Source organism: Hyla sarda, chromosome 3 (genome assembly GCF_029499605.1).
Source record: "Hyla sarda isolate aHylSar1 chromosome 3, aHylSar1.hap1, whole genome shotgun sequence".
In the NCBI taxonomy this organism is placed as follows: Eukaryota; Metazoa; Chordata; class Amphibia; order Anura; family Hylidae; genus Hyla; species Hyla sarda.
This window is the reverse complement of record NC_079191.1, coordinates 290,521,135-290,536,153: the sequence shown is the minus strand read 5'-3', so window position 1 is coordinate 290,536,153 and position 15,019 is coordinate 290,521,135. Positions and strand designations below refer to the sequence as shown.

The 15,019-nt window shown below is 44.1% G+C and overlaps 1 protein-coding gene across 3 annotated transcripts in view; it reads left to right on the top strand.

Moving 5' to 3' along the window:
• Window positions 1–15,019, top strand: part of NUP133 (nucleoporin 133) — a 397,333-nt gene that overhangs the window by 298,844 nt on the left and 83,470 nt on the right. For all 3 annotated transcript variants that reach the window (XR_008891412.1, XM_056566853.1, XM_056566852.1), the window contains exon 19: window positions 71–204. Coding sequence is in view for 2 of the 3 variants with exons in the window: in XM_056566853.1 (XP_056422828.1) it covers window positions 71–204 (134 nt within the window). In the remaining variant the exon portion in view is untranslated. The remainder of the gene's footprint in view (window positions 1–70; window positions 205–15,019) is intronic.

The following is a 15,019-nucleotide window of genomic DNA, read 5'->3' as shown; positions in this document are numbered from 1 at the left end:
CTAGTATATTATAACCCAATGCAAGACGAAGAACTCTTCAGTTATAAGCATTTTTACTTCTGTCCTGCAGTGGCTCTTGGTCAGCATCAGTGGGCTTCTAGTCTTGCTGAGAAATTCTGTGATTTTGATATCCTGGTGCAAATATGTGAGATCACAGACAATCAAAACAGACTTCAGCGTTACATGGCTCAGTTTGCAGATCAGGTATGTATGATTTATTCTTTATTATTTATGCTTTATTCTTTAACACTTTAAGGATGCAGAGCCTTACGAGCTCATGAGTTGAGTGCGCTTCATACCCTGTGGGTCCCATTTGCTATCATGGATATTCTGAAGCCCTGAAAGGAAATCTGTCACCAGGGTCACTCGCACTAACCTGTTGGTACCGACAGGTAGTGCAGGTGACACTGATGACAACGGTACTTACCTTGTCCTGTTCCGTGCAGGGGATCTCCGGTAATCTTCTGTTAGCTTCAGCTCCGGGCCAGGCATGGGGCATGGGCGAAGCTTAGTGACGTCACCGCTGCTGTTCTCTAGCAGCCGGACCCAGCAGAGAGCAGCAGCGGTCAAGTCACTAAGTTCCGCCCATGCCCCAAGCCTCTGCTGGTCCCGCTGCTAGAGAACAGCAGCAGTGACATCACTAAGCTCCGTCCGTGCCCCAAGCCTGGCCCGTAGTTGAAGTTAACGGAGAAGATTACCGGAGATCCCCTGCACAGAACGGGACAAGGTAAGTACCGTTGTCATCAGTGTCACCTGCACTACCTGTCTGTGCCGACAGATTTCCTTTAAATCAAAATGGCAAAAGAAGCAAGGAAAGTCGACACGACTTTATATCCCTGGCGAGAGGCGATACGATTCTGGCAACAGCTGCAGGTCCCCCGGTGGTGCTCAGCTTATGAATCGGGAAAGCCAATGAATCCACTTGAAGAACGGAACAAGTGGCAACTCTCCGGTGGGTGCAAACAGGAATCTTTATTCTTGCAATATCATACAGATACTTCTTAAAAAAGGGAGAAACAGAGACTTAAGAACTTCATGCAGTGAGTACAGGTAACAACGTCGTTTCACACACCTCCTGTGCTTCAACAGACCTGCCCACTTCCTGCTGAGCGGCACTGAAATAGATCATTCCAGTGACGTCAGCAGGACAGGTGAGTTACATAGACCTCTAACTATAGAAGATACTAAAAACAACATATGAAAGTTTCAAAAAAAACAATAAAATCAATTTTATCATTAAGTCCTAACATGTCTTGGGCTCTTGTTTTTAGTATAATATATGCTTCTCTTTGTAGCAACTTTTTGTGCCTATCTTCGACGTTGCTCCTAGTAACGCTCTCTAAGCCACAGAATTGCAGGTTGGAAATATTGTGTTGTGTTCTGATGTGGTGAATAAATCTTGGTAAACCCTTTCCGGACCTGACGGACCAGACATGCTCTCTGAACTAGGGATCGACCGATATCGGTGTTTTAGGGCCGATACGATAATCGGTGCAGGTTAGGGCCGATAGCCGATAACTTATACCGATATTCCGGTATAAGTTATCGGCTATTTAACCCCCTGCGACACCGCTGCAGATCATTGATTTAAAGCGGGCGCTTTAAATCAATGATTTGCAGTGGCTTTTGCGGGGCCATAGGCCGCCGCCGCCACCACCACCCGCTTCTCTCCCCTACCTGTCAGGGTGGTCCGGGCCATCCATCCATCGTTCATGTAGTGTCCGGGGGCGTACCGGGTGGAGGGTGGTCCGGGCTGTCCTCCCTCTCCGGGGGTCCTCTTCTCCACTCCGGGCAGGCTCCGGCCTAGTACGCTGCATAGACGCCGCTGCGCAGTGACGCACCTGACGTCACGGCGTAGCGGCGTCTATGCAGCGTACTAGGCCGGAGCCTGCCGGGAGTGGAGAAGACCGTGGGAGATGGACAGCCCGGACCGGTTCACTCTTCACCCGGAACGCCCCCGGACACTACAGGAAGGATGGATGGCCCGGACCACCCTCATTACGGGTAAGTTTAATTTTTTTTATTGACTCGGAGGGTGGGGGAGGGGCCCGACCGGTATAGCGGTATGGGCAAAAATCCATACCGGTATACCGCCTAGCATCACGGTGGGGGGTGCGGTGCGGCGGGTCGAGGGGGTGGCGGTGCGGGGGGCGGGGCATTATCGGCTTATCGGCAAGATAATTGCCGATACCGATAATGCCCAAAATCGTGATTATCGGTCGATAATATCGGCCATACCGATAATCGGTCGATCCCTACTCTGAACCTTGTGAAAAGTGGTCTGATTGTTCTATATTGTCCTATATTTAAAAAAAAAATCCACAACTGTATTGCATACTGTAAACGACAAATTTTGATCTAAAACAAATGAAATCGGAAATTTTGGAATTCACTTCACTTAGTGAAATATTTTTACACGGAAGAAAATGCGAACACCAATTGCAAGAGCCGCATTTGTGATTACCGCCAGGTCTGGATCCGGTCAACCAGTTTTCAGACTTAGAACTTGAAAATATACTTATAATTAGTTCATTTTTTAAACTCCTACTGCCACGAAAGTGAATGATGGTTTTGTTTAAACGAATTGGGCCCAAACTTGCGTCCTTTTCGATCAAGGCCCAATTTTTTAAATAACTTTTTTAATGGTATCTGCCATTGGGGTGAATTTAAATGAAAAACAGAGGCGTTCCTTCTCCTCCTTGGAGGCTGTTTTAGGGTAACTTAAATCTCTTTTGCAAGACAAATCCCTGGGAGGGGTCTGAACAGGACCAAGATCTTGCGATTTTTTTTCCTTTTCCTCTTTTCTCCAAGGAGGAGATCAGAACGACTCTGATTTCTGGCTCGTGACAGAGCCTCGAGAAGGAGTTCTTCTGGATAGCCTCTACATTTTAAACGTTCCAGTAGCTCAAATGCCTGCACCGTGAAAGTATCATCACTGCTATTAATGCGTCTCAACCTGAGAAATAGGCTATAAGGCAAAGCCTTTTTCGTGTGAGCTGGATGATAACTCCCATGGTGCAACAGAGTATTGGACGCGGTAGGTTTCCTAAAGCCTTTTGTGATTTTGTCCCTCTTCTACATAGACTTGCACATCCAGAAACTCTAATGAAGAGCTATCTATCTTGTGTGTAAACCGCAAAGTCATTCGGGGTGTTCAGATTTGCGACGAAATCTTCAAACTGCTGGACCGGTCCAGAGAATGAAGAGGTCGTCCACATATCTGAAATAAACACTGTAAATATTTAATGTATAAATTGGACGGGGAAAAAAAATTTTTGGTTCGAAGGCTGCCAGATAAAGGTTGGTGAAAGTGTACGTGACAGGCGCGCCCATCGCCGTTCCGTTTATCTGGGCATGCAAAGTGTCATCGAAAAGGAAAGCAATATGACTAAGAATGAAGTGTAGGGCATCGCTAATAAAGGTAATGAAATCCTCATCCTTATCTGTTTTCGATAATAGCTCTTCAATGCAATCTGTGCCCTTTGCCTGAGGTATTCTGATATAAAGACTTTCCACATCAACAGATAGGAGTAGAAAGCCTTCCTGCCAGTGTAATCCTTCTAAGGCTACCAAAAATTCATTGGTGTCTTTAACCCCTTAAGGGCCAGGCCATTTTACACCTTAGGACCAGAATGTTTTTTGAACATCTGACCACTGTCACTTTAAACATTAATAACTCTGGAATGCTTTTAGTTATCATTCTGATTCCGAGATAGTTTTTTCGTGACATATTCTACTTTAACATGGTGGAAAATTTTTGTGGTAACTTGCATCCTTTCTTGGTGAAAAATCCCCAAATTTGATGAAAAAATTGAACATTTTGCATTTTTCTAACTTTAAAGCTCTCTGCTTGTAAGGAAAATGGATATTCCAAATAAAAAAAATGTTTATTCACATATACAATATGTCTACTTTATGTTTGCATCATAAAATTGACAAGTTTTTACTTTTGGAAGACACCAGTGGGCTTCAAAGTTCAGCAGTAATTTTCCAATTTTTCACAAAATTTTCAAACTCACTATTTTTCAGGGACCAGTTCAGGTTTGAAGTGGATTTGAAGGGTCTTCATATTAGAAATACCCCATAAAAGACCCCATTATAAAAACTGCACCCCCCCCCCCCCCCCCCAAAGTATTCAAAATGACATTCAGTCAGCGTTTTAACCCTTAAAGGGGTTTCAGAGGAATAGCAGCAAAGTGAAGGAGAAAATTCCCAATCTTCATTTTTTACACTTGCATTATCTTGTAGACCCAATTTTTTAATTTTTACAAGGGGTAAAAGGAGAAAATTTATACTTGTATTTGTAGCCCAATTTCTCTCGAGTAAGCACAAACCTCATATGTCTATGTAAATTGTTGGGCGGGCGCAGTAGAGGGCTCAGAAGCGAAGGAGCGACAAGGGGATTTGGAGAGTACGTTTTTCTGAAATGTTTTTTTTGGGGGGGCATGTTGCATTTAGGAAGCCCCTATGGTGTCAGAACAGCAAAAAAAAAACAACACATGGCATACCATTTTGGAAACTAGACCCCTTGAGGAATTAAGTGAGCCTTAATACCCCACAGGTGTTTCACGACTTTTGCATATGTAAAAAAGAAAATAATAATTTCACTAATATGTGTTTCCCCCCAAATTTTAGATTTTTGCAAGGGTTAATAGCAGAAAATACCCCCCAAAATTTGTAACCCCATTTCTTCTGAGTATGGAAATACCCCATGTGTGGACGTCAAGTCCCCTGCGGTCGAACTACAATGCTCAGAAGAGGAGGAGCGCCATTGAGCTTTTGAAGAGTGAATTTGTGTGGAATGGTAGTCGGGCCATGTGCGTTTACAAAGCCCCTCGTGGTGCCAGAACAGTGGACCCCCCCACATGTGACCCCATTTTGGAAACTACACCCCTCACAGAATTTAATAAGGGGTGCAGTGAGTATTTACACCCCACTGGCATTTGACAGATCTTTGGAACAGTGGGCTGAGCAAATGAAAAATGTAATTTTTCTTTTTCACGGACCACTGTTCCAAAAATCAGTCAGACACCTGTGGGGCGTAAATGCTCACTGCACCCCTTATTACATTACGTGAGGGGTGTAGTTTCCAAAATGGGTTCACATGTTGGGGGGGTCCATTGTTCTGGCACTATGGGGGCTTTGTAAACACACGTGGCCTTCAATTCCGGACACATTTTCTCTTCAAAATCCCAATGGCGCTCCTTCTGTTCTGAGCATTGTAGTTCGCCCACCAAGCACTTTACATCCACATTTGGGGTATTTTCTTACTCAGAAGAAATTGGGTTACAAATTTTGGGGGGCTTTTTTCCTATTTTCTCTTGTGAAAATGAAAAATTTAGGGTAACACCAGCATTTTAACGAAAATTTTTTAACACCTGTGGGGTGTTAATGCTCACTATACCCCTTGTTGCATTCCGTGAGGGGTGTAGTTTCCAAAATGGGGTCACATGTCGGTATTTCTTTTTTTGCGTTTATGTCAGAACCGCTGTAAAATTAGCCACCCCTGTGCAAATCACAAATTTAGGCTTCAAATGTACATGGTGCGCTCTCACTCCTGAGCCTTGTTGTGCGTCCACAGAGCATTTTACGCCCACATATGGGGTATTTCCGTACTCAGGAGAAATTGCGTTACAAATTTTTGGGGGTCTTTTTTTCCTTTTACCTCTTTTGAAAATAGTGTAAAAATTTCTTTCTTTTTTTTCCACAGGCTGGTGTAGACCCCAACTTTTCCTTTTCTTAAGGGGTAAAAAGAGAAAAAGCCCCCCAAAATTTGTAGTGTAATTTCTCCCGAGTACGGAGATACCCCATATGTGGCCCTAAACTGTTTCCTTGAAATACGACAGGGCTCCAAAGATTAGGGATTGCATAGGGGTGGACATAGGGGTATTCTACGCCAGTGATTCCCAAACAGGGTGCCTCCAGCTGTTGCTAAACTCCCAGCATGCCTGGACAGTCAGTGGCTGTCCAGAAATGCTGGGAGGAATTGTTTTGCAACAGCTGGAGGCTCCGTTTTGGAAACACTGCTGTAAAATACTTTTTAATTTTTATTGGGGTGGGGACAGTGTAAGGGGGTGTATATGTAGTGTTTTACCCTTTATTATGTGGTAGTGTAGTGTTTTTAGGGTACATTCACACTGGCGGAGGTTTACAGTGAGTTCCCTGCTAGGAGTTTGCACTGCGGTGAAAAATTTGCCGCAGCTCATACTTGAAGAAGAAAACTTACTGTAAGCCTGCCCGTGTGAATGTACCCTGTACATTCACATGGGGGGGCAAACCTCCAGCTGTTTTAAAACTACAACTCCCAGCATGTACTGACAGACCGTGCATGCTGTAAGTTGTACTTTTTGCAACAGCTGGAGGCACACTAGTTGGAAAACCTTCAGTTAGGTTCTGTTATCTAACTCAATATTTTCCAACCAGTGTGCCTCCAGCTGTTGCAAAACTACAACTCCCAGCATGTACTGATCACCGAAGGGCATGCTGGGATTTGCAGTTTTGCAACATCTGGAGAGCTACAGTATAGAGACCACTGCAAACTGTGGCCCTCCAGATGCTGAAACACTACAAATCTCAGCATGCCCAAACAGCAAACAGTTGTGTGGGCATGCTAGGAAATGTAGTTTTGCAAGATCTGGAGGGCTATAGTTCAGAGACTACCATATAGTGGTCTCAAACTGCAGCCCTCCAGCTGTTGCAAAACTACAACTCCCATGCAGCCCTCCAGATGTTGCTAGGCAACTCACCGGCTTCCGTAGGATCCAGGGAGCTTGCTGCACGACATCGCCGATCTCCAACTCCGATCGTCGCCCGCAGCCTCCGCAGATCGGTAAGTGGACTCCGGCGCCGGTCCTCTGTCGTTTCCCCGTTCTGTCCCGCCTATTGTGGGTGGGCAGAATGGGGAAAACGAAAGTTAACCCCCCCCCCCGCCCCCGATCTGCTATTGGTGGTCGCGTCTAGACCACCAATAGCAGGGATAGGAGGGGTGGCACCCCTGCCACCTCACTCCTATCTCTTCAGGGGGATTGTGGGTGTCTTAGACACCCGCGATCCCCCTTATATTCCAGGTCACCATAGACCCATAATGACCCGTAATAACCCGACATGGGGGGGGGGTCATCAGACCCCCTGGGCATTTGCGCGGGGTGGTGCCTGCTGATAGATATAGTACAGGTACACCCTTGGTCCTTAAGGGTTTAATTAAAGGCGGGACATGTATTAGCATAGGACGGAGGAGCCAGTCTACATAACGTGACAGAGATTCTGTTACCGGACCCACCCCAGACACAATAAGTCTTCCCGGAGGGGACTCGAGTGTCTTATGGATTTTTGGTAAAAAGTACCACTCTGGAAATTTGGGGTGGTTCGGTAACAGTTTCTCTGCAGTTTGTTTAGAAAGAATGTCCCTTTCGACATATCTTCTAAGTAAAGACTGTAGACCTGACTTGTATTTAGGAGTAGGATTTTCACGTAATTTAAAGTAGGTGGATTGGTCTCCCATCTGGCGCAGAGCTTCTTTTTTTTTTTTATATATTCTTCGGTCATCAGGACGGCATTGCCGCCCTTATCAGCCTTTTTAATTATGATGCCTTTTTGTGACTTAAGCCACCGAAGGGCATCTTGTTCAGCTCTGGGCAATTTGGGGGCATCCATTGGATAAATTAATGCCCGTACCTCTTTCATGACGGTGTATTGGAAGAGATCGAGGCTACTGCCTGCTATCATAGGGGGGTTAAATTTTGACTTAATACCACCTCTAAAATCTACGATTTCTGTGATGTCTGAACAAGAAAAATCAAAATGCTCATCTAACAATTCACCTAAAGTGTAAAGACAGTCAACTTCTTCACTAATCATATTTTCAATCACACTGAAGCCCAAAAGACCTATGGTAGAAGGAATTTCACCCGTCCTATACTCTTTTACAGATTCTTTATTGAGAAAAAACTTTTAGAAATTTTTTTTTTCGAATTACCTTGAACAGGTCGATCTCAAAAGTGGTGAGATAGAACTGCTCAGGCAAACAAAAATTAAGACCTTTTGTAAGCAAGGAAACTATGGCATCACTAAGCTCTAAATGTGTCAGATTGATAACTGGAGGAGCATCTGGTGGAGGGACAGTCTCACTTATGACATTTAGGTGGGACGCAGCCAGTTGAATCTCCTCCTCTTGTCGGAGGGATTTTCTTCTCCTCCTTCCTCGTCTAATTATTTTCTTCCCCCTAAAGCGGTGCAGGTACCTTCTTTTGGTTTTACTACGTTATCTGAATTATTTTGGTTTCCCATTGTGGTTTTTTCTTTTTGGGTGGTAGGGGTCGGACCATCTGACAAACTGGAATTGGAATCTGTTGTCCAGTAATCTGAAACTTTTTTGTTCCGGTTCCGTGATTTATTTTTGTTTTTTCTTTGCTGTTAAATTGATTTCTTCTTAAAAAAAAGATTTTACCGGTCTCATAATCATTTTTGTCGCGTATGAATTTGTCACGTTTTGTATCCTTTATGAAAATTTGTAGTACTGAGATCTTTTTATCCATTTTTTTGATAAAGCTACTGGAATGTTCAAAAGGTAGAGGCTATCCAGAAGAACTCCTTCTCAAGGCTCTGTCACGAGCCAGAAATCAGAGTTGTTCTGATCTCCTCCTTGGAGAAATAAGGAAAAGGAAAAAATTGCATGATCATGGTCCTGTTCAGACCTTTACATCCCCTCCCCGGGATTTGCCTTGCAAAAGAGATTTAAGTTACCCTAAAACAGCCTCCAAGGAGGAGAAGGAATGCCTCTGTTTTTCATTAAAATTCACCCCAATGGCAGATACCATTAAAAAAGTTATTTTAAAAAATCGGCCCTTGATTGAAAAGGACCCAAGTTTGCGCGCAATTCGCTTAAACAGACCAATCATTACCTTTCGTAGAAGTAGGAGTTAAAAAAAATGAACTAATTAGAAGTACATTTTCAAATTCTAAGCCTGACAACTGGTTGACCCGATCCAGACCTGGCGGTAACCACAGATGCGGCTCTTGCTGTTGGTGTTCGCATTTTCTTCAGTGTAAAAATATTTCACTAGGTGGGGTAAATTTCAAAATTTGTTGTAGATCGAAATTTGTCGTTTACAGTATGCAATACAGTTGTGGATTTTTTTTATATAGGCAGCACCACAATCAGACCACTTTTCACAAGGTTCAGAGAGCATGTCTGGTCCGTCAGGTCAGGAAAGGGTTTACCAAGATTCATTCTCCACATCAGAACACATCACAATAACGATATTTCCAACCTGCAATTCTGTGGCTTAGAGAGCGTTACTAGTAGCAACGGCGAAGATAGGCACAAGAAGTTGCTACAAAGAGAAGCATATATTATACTAAAAACAAGAGCCCAAGACCTGTTAGGACTTAATGATAAAATTGATTTTATTGTTTTTTTGTAAAACTTTTTCATATGTTGTTTTTAGCATCTTCTATAGTTAGAGGTCTATGTAACTCACCTGTCCTGCTGACGTCACTGGAATGATCTATTTCAGTGCCGCTCAGCAGGAAGTGGGCAGGTCTGATGAAGCACACAAGGTGTGTGAAACGACGTTGTTACCTGTACTTACTGCATGAAGTTCTGAAGTCTCTGTTTCTCCCTTTTTTAAGAAGTATCTGTATGATATTGCAAGAATTAAGATTCCTGTTTGCACCCACCGGAGAGTTGCCGCTTGTTCCGTTCTTCAAGTACATTCATTAGATTTCCTTTAATGACGCCATTACACTGTGCACAATAAAGACATGGATAGGTACTTTTATTTATATATATATATATATATATATATATATATATATATATATATATATATGTGTGTGTGTGTGTCATATACACAGTAGTTCGTCCTCAGCCTTTATAACAGTGTGGTCAAGACTGAATTATATAAACGTGCACTATAGTGATCTGTGTATGGCTGTCAACCCCCAGAGCCCAATAGGGAGACAACACACAATTCACCTGCAGCAGGTCTGTGGACAGCAGGTTTACTTACTGGACCGAAGGTCACTATCCAGCTCTGCAATACAAGCCACACTCACTGGCACCAGTCTGCAGCGCTCGATAACTGAACTGATTGACACGGGCTGACTGTCATTTGTGACTACCAGATAGTGGCATGAAGTGGAGTACAGTGGAAGAAATGGAACCAAAGGAAAACGAAAAGCGTTCTATGTGCCATTACTCGCAAACTCATTAATAGGCAATAGGTTGTTATGAAGTGGTCCAAAACACTGTCATCCACATTAAAGGGGTACTCCACTTGAAAAAAAAATTTATTAAATCAACTGGTGCCAGAAAGTTAAACAGATTTGTAAATTACTTCTATTAAAACATCTTAATCCTTCCAGTACTTATCAGCTGCTCTATGCTCCACAGGAAGTTATTTTCTTTTTGAATGTCCTCTGTGTCTTACCACAGTGGTCTCTGCTGACACCTCTCTCCATTTTAGGAACTGTCCAGAGTAGGAGTAACTCCCCATAGCAAACCTATCCTGCTCTGGACAGTTCCTAAAATGGACAGAGGTGTCAGCAGAGAGCACTGTGGTCAGACAAAAAGGAAATTCAAAAAGAAAAGAACTACCTGTGGAGCATACAGAAGCTTATAAGTACTGGAAGGATTACGAATTTTTAATAGAAGTAATTTACAAATCTGTATAACCCCTTAACGACCACGGACATAAATGTACGTTCTATTGTGGAGGTACTTCACGCACCAGGACATACATTTACGTCATGTACATGACCGCGAGCATCGGAGCGATGCTTGTGTCATGCGCTGCAGGTCCCGGCTTGGATCAGCCGGGGACCCGCTGGTAATGGCGGACATCAGCGATCGCGCTGAGGTCCACCATTAACCCCTCAGTTGCCGTGATCAATACAGATCATGCATCTGCAGCAATGCGCATGTTTAAATGGATGATCGGATCGCCTGCGGTGCTGACGATGTAAAGCCTGATCTGCTATACCTGACAGCGAAACACTGGCAGCTGTCAGTGTTACTGTCAGGCATAATACACCGCAGTGCAGATCTGTACAGCAGTGTATTATAAGTGTCAAGTCCCCTAGTGGGACAGTAAAAAAAAAAAAAAGTCTAACTGACCACCTCATAGAAGCTGATCCTGCATAAACCCGTTTGATGCTCTGTTAGGTTATTTTCATTAAGATACTCGAGAATAGCATCTCTGAGAAAACCCTTAAAAATCTTGCCCACAATAGATGTTAGACTAACAGGCCTATAGTTCCCAGAATCCCTTTTTTGACCCCTTTTTTATATATTGGTAACCCATTAGCAAAGCACTAGTTTTGTGGAACAATCCCTGTTATTATAGTATCTTTAAATAAAAGGAATAAGTGTCTGTCTAGCACTGTACTTAATTCCTGCTTTAACCCTGGAATGGATCCAATCTGGGCCCAGTGATTTGTGTCTTAATGTTAATAAGGGGGCACTGTACTTCTTGTTCAGTTAAACAGGTAAGATTTGTTGAAAAATTTACAATTTCCAAACCCTTGTCCTCTGACATTTGATTTTCTTTGTAGATACAGTAGAGAAGACTGTTCTTAGTAGATTGGACTTTAGCTCCTCCACAATTACACCCTACTATTTCTTAGGGGGCCAACATTTTCAGTTTTAAGTTTCTAATTATTTATGGAAAACGTCCAGCTCACCCTGCCCTGGACAGATGGAGCACGGATCCAGGTGCTGGACAACACCGGCAGACAAAGAAAGGTGGGATCCAGCTCTCGGAATAAATACAGTTTTATTTGCACAACACGACAACACAGAAGTACTTTCTTTGTTCCTGCGTTGTCTTGTGCAAATGAAACCATATTTATTCCAACACGAGCGGGATCCCACCTTCCTTTGTTCTAATTATTTATATAGGTGAAGAATATTTGTGTTCTTTTTACTTTCTATGGAAATTGTTCTCTGTTGCAATTTTTGAGTTTTTTTTTTTACTGAATTTTTTTTCCCGTATTTTTAAACTCTCCCGCTACCTTCTTGTTTTAGTTTATGTATTTTTTCCTCTTATCATTTATCGCATCCCTACCAGTTTTGCTTAACCAAATAGATTTTTTCCTATTTAATACATCTATTTCCTAAATACAACATCTGGATATGACGCTGAGCATGTGCACTTAACTTCTTTAGACCATGTTGAGTTATATTGATTGGACAGCAACATTAAACACTGTTCTACAAGCTGTGCACTCACTACATTGTTGCAGAGTTATTTCTTCAGTGTTGTCACATGAAGATATCATTTATGTATAATCATACTATAAAAAAAATTTAATGTGAATGCTCATGTCCTTCCCCCTACCTACAGAATTACCTTTGAGCAGATGGCAGAACATTTCTAGAACGCTCATGCATAGAAGACTACAAGGTTACTATGGTTCACGAGGCTGCTGTAAAAATCTTTAACCTGTTATACATATACCGTATATACTCGAGTATAAGCCGACCCGAGTATAAGCCGAGACCCCTAATTTCAACCCAAAATCCCAGGAAAAGTTATTGACTCGAGTATAAGCCTAGGGTGGGAAATACCTCATCCCCCCCTGTCATCATCCAGACCCGTCATTAACATCCTCATCATCCCCTTGTCATCATCCCACACATCCCCCCTTCATCATCCCCTTGTCATCATCCCACACATCCCCTTATCATCCCACACATCCCCCCTTCATCATCCCCTTGTCATCATCCCACACATCCCCCCTTCATCATCCCCTTGTCATCATCCCACACATCCCCTTATCCCACACATCCCCCCTTCATCATCCCCTTGTCATCATCCCACACATCCCCTTATCATCCCACACATCCCCCCTTCATCATCCCCTTGTCATCATCCCACACATCCCACACATCCCCCCTTCATCATCCCCTTGTAATCATCCCACACCCCCCCCCCTTCATCATCCCCACCCCCCTTCATCATCCCCACACCCCCCCCCCCCCCTTCATCATCCTCTTCTCATCATTCGCCCTCAGTGGTCTTCAACCTGCGGACCTCCAGAGGTTTCAAAACTACAACTCCCAGCAAGCCCGGGCAGCCATCGGCTGTCCGGGCTTGCTGGGAGTTGTAGTTTTGAAACCTCCGGAGGTCCGCAGGTTGAAGACCACTGCGGCCTTCAACATGCGGACCTCCAGAGGTTTCAAAACTACAACTCCCAGCAAGCCCGGGCAGCCATCGGCTGTCCGGGCTTGCTGGGAGTTGTAGTTTTGAAACCTCCGGAGGTCCGCAGGTTGAAGACCACTGCGGCCTTCAACATCATCCAGCCCCCTCTCACCCCCTTTAGTTCTGAGTACTCACCTCCGCTCGGCGCTGGTCCGGTCCTGCAGGGCTGTCCGGTAAGGAGGTGGTCCGGTGAGGAGGTGGTCCGGGCTGCTATCTTCACCCGGGGCGCCTCTTCTCCGCGCTTCCGGCCCGGAATAGAGCCGTTGCCTTAACAACGACGCATCTGCGTCGTTGTCAAGGCAACGTGACTATTCTGAGGCCGGGCCCGAAGCGCTTAGAAGAGGCCTCCCCGGTGAAGATAGCAGCCCGGAACCACTATCCCACCGGACCACCTCCTTACCGGACAGCCCTGCAGGACCGGACCAGCGCCGAGCGGAGGTGAGTACTCAGAACTAAAGGGGGTGAGAGGGGGCTGGATGATGTTGAAGGCCGCAGTGGTCTTCAACCTGCGGACCTCCGGAGGTTTCAAAACTACAACTCCCAGCAAGCCCGGACAGCCGATGGCTGCCCTGGCTTGCTGGGAGTTGTAGTTTTGAAACCTCTGGAAGTCCGCAGGTTGAAGACCACTGCGGGTGGGGGAGTTCACTCGAGTATAAGCCGAGGGGGGTGTTTTCAGCACGAAAAATCGTGCTGAAAAACTCGGCTTATACTCGAGTATATACGGTATATGTCCATTTTTTTCCGTTACTTAACGCAATGGACTGATATATACATACATTAGCTATCACGGCGCCGCAGGTGTGTGTGCTGTAATCGGCATCGGGAGCCAGTGATCGCGTATTGCCAGGCAGCCGTCGCAACTGTCAGGAGCAGAGCTCCGATCCTGACAGTTAACCCCTTCAGTGCTGCGATCAATGTGACGGCAGCACCGATCGCCGGTGACAGAGGGAGGGAGCTCCCTCTGTTCTCCAATGAGACCCCACAATGCGATCACCGGATCTCATTGGTAGCCATTGCAACCAGGGACCGCCGAACGGCCCCTGGTTACCTGGCTACGGAAGCTGATCAGGCTCAGCCCAAGGCAAAGCCTGATTTGCTATGCCTGACAGTGAAACACTGACAGCGGTCAGTGTTACACTGTCAGGCATAATACACTGCAGTACAGATGTGTACAGCAAAATATTGTCAGTTCCCCTACTGGGACAGTAAAAAAAAATACACTAAATAATAAATAAAATAAATTATAAATAAATAAGCATGCACAATCTCCCTTTCCCTCCCCCCCAAAATTATATACACATATTTGGTATTGTTACGTCCGTAACAACCCAAGCAGTAAGAATATCACATTACTGTAATCAACCCACACGATGAACGCCATAAAAAAATAAATAAATAAAACCTTGCGAAATGTATTACTTTATATCAATGCTGCCTCTGTTCAACTAAAATAGTGATCAAAATGTCCCATGTACCCCAAAATGGTACCACTAAAAACATCAACTCCTCACGGAAAAAATTTGCTATCACACAACATTGTGGGTATAAAAATTTTAAAAATTCACCCCTTGGAAAAAAGCGATGCACTAACAAGATTTTTTTAATAAAAAAAAAGTTTTTATAGTGTAAAAGTAATAAACCATCAAATAAAGTACATAAATAAGGTATCACCATAATCCTACCGACCTGCAAAATAAATTTACTATGTCATTGATACTGCATAAAAAAATAATAATCTTGCCAAAAATTATGCTTTTGGGTAATCCCGCTTCACTAATATTTTAATAAAAAGTTCTCAAAATGTCACATACCCCAAA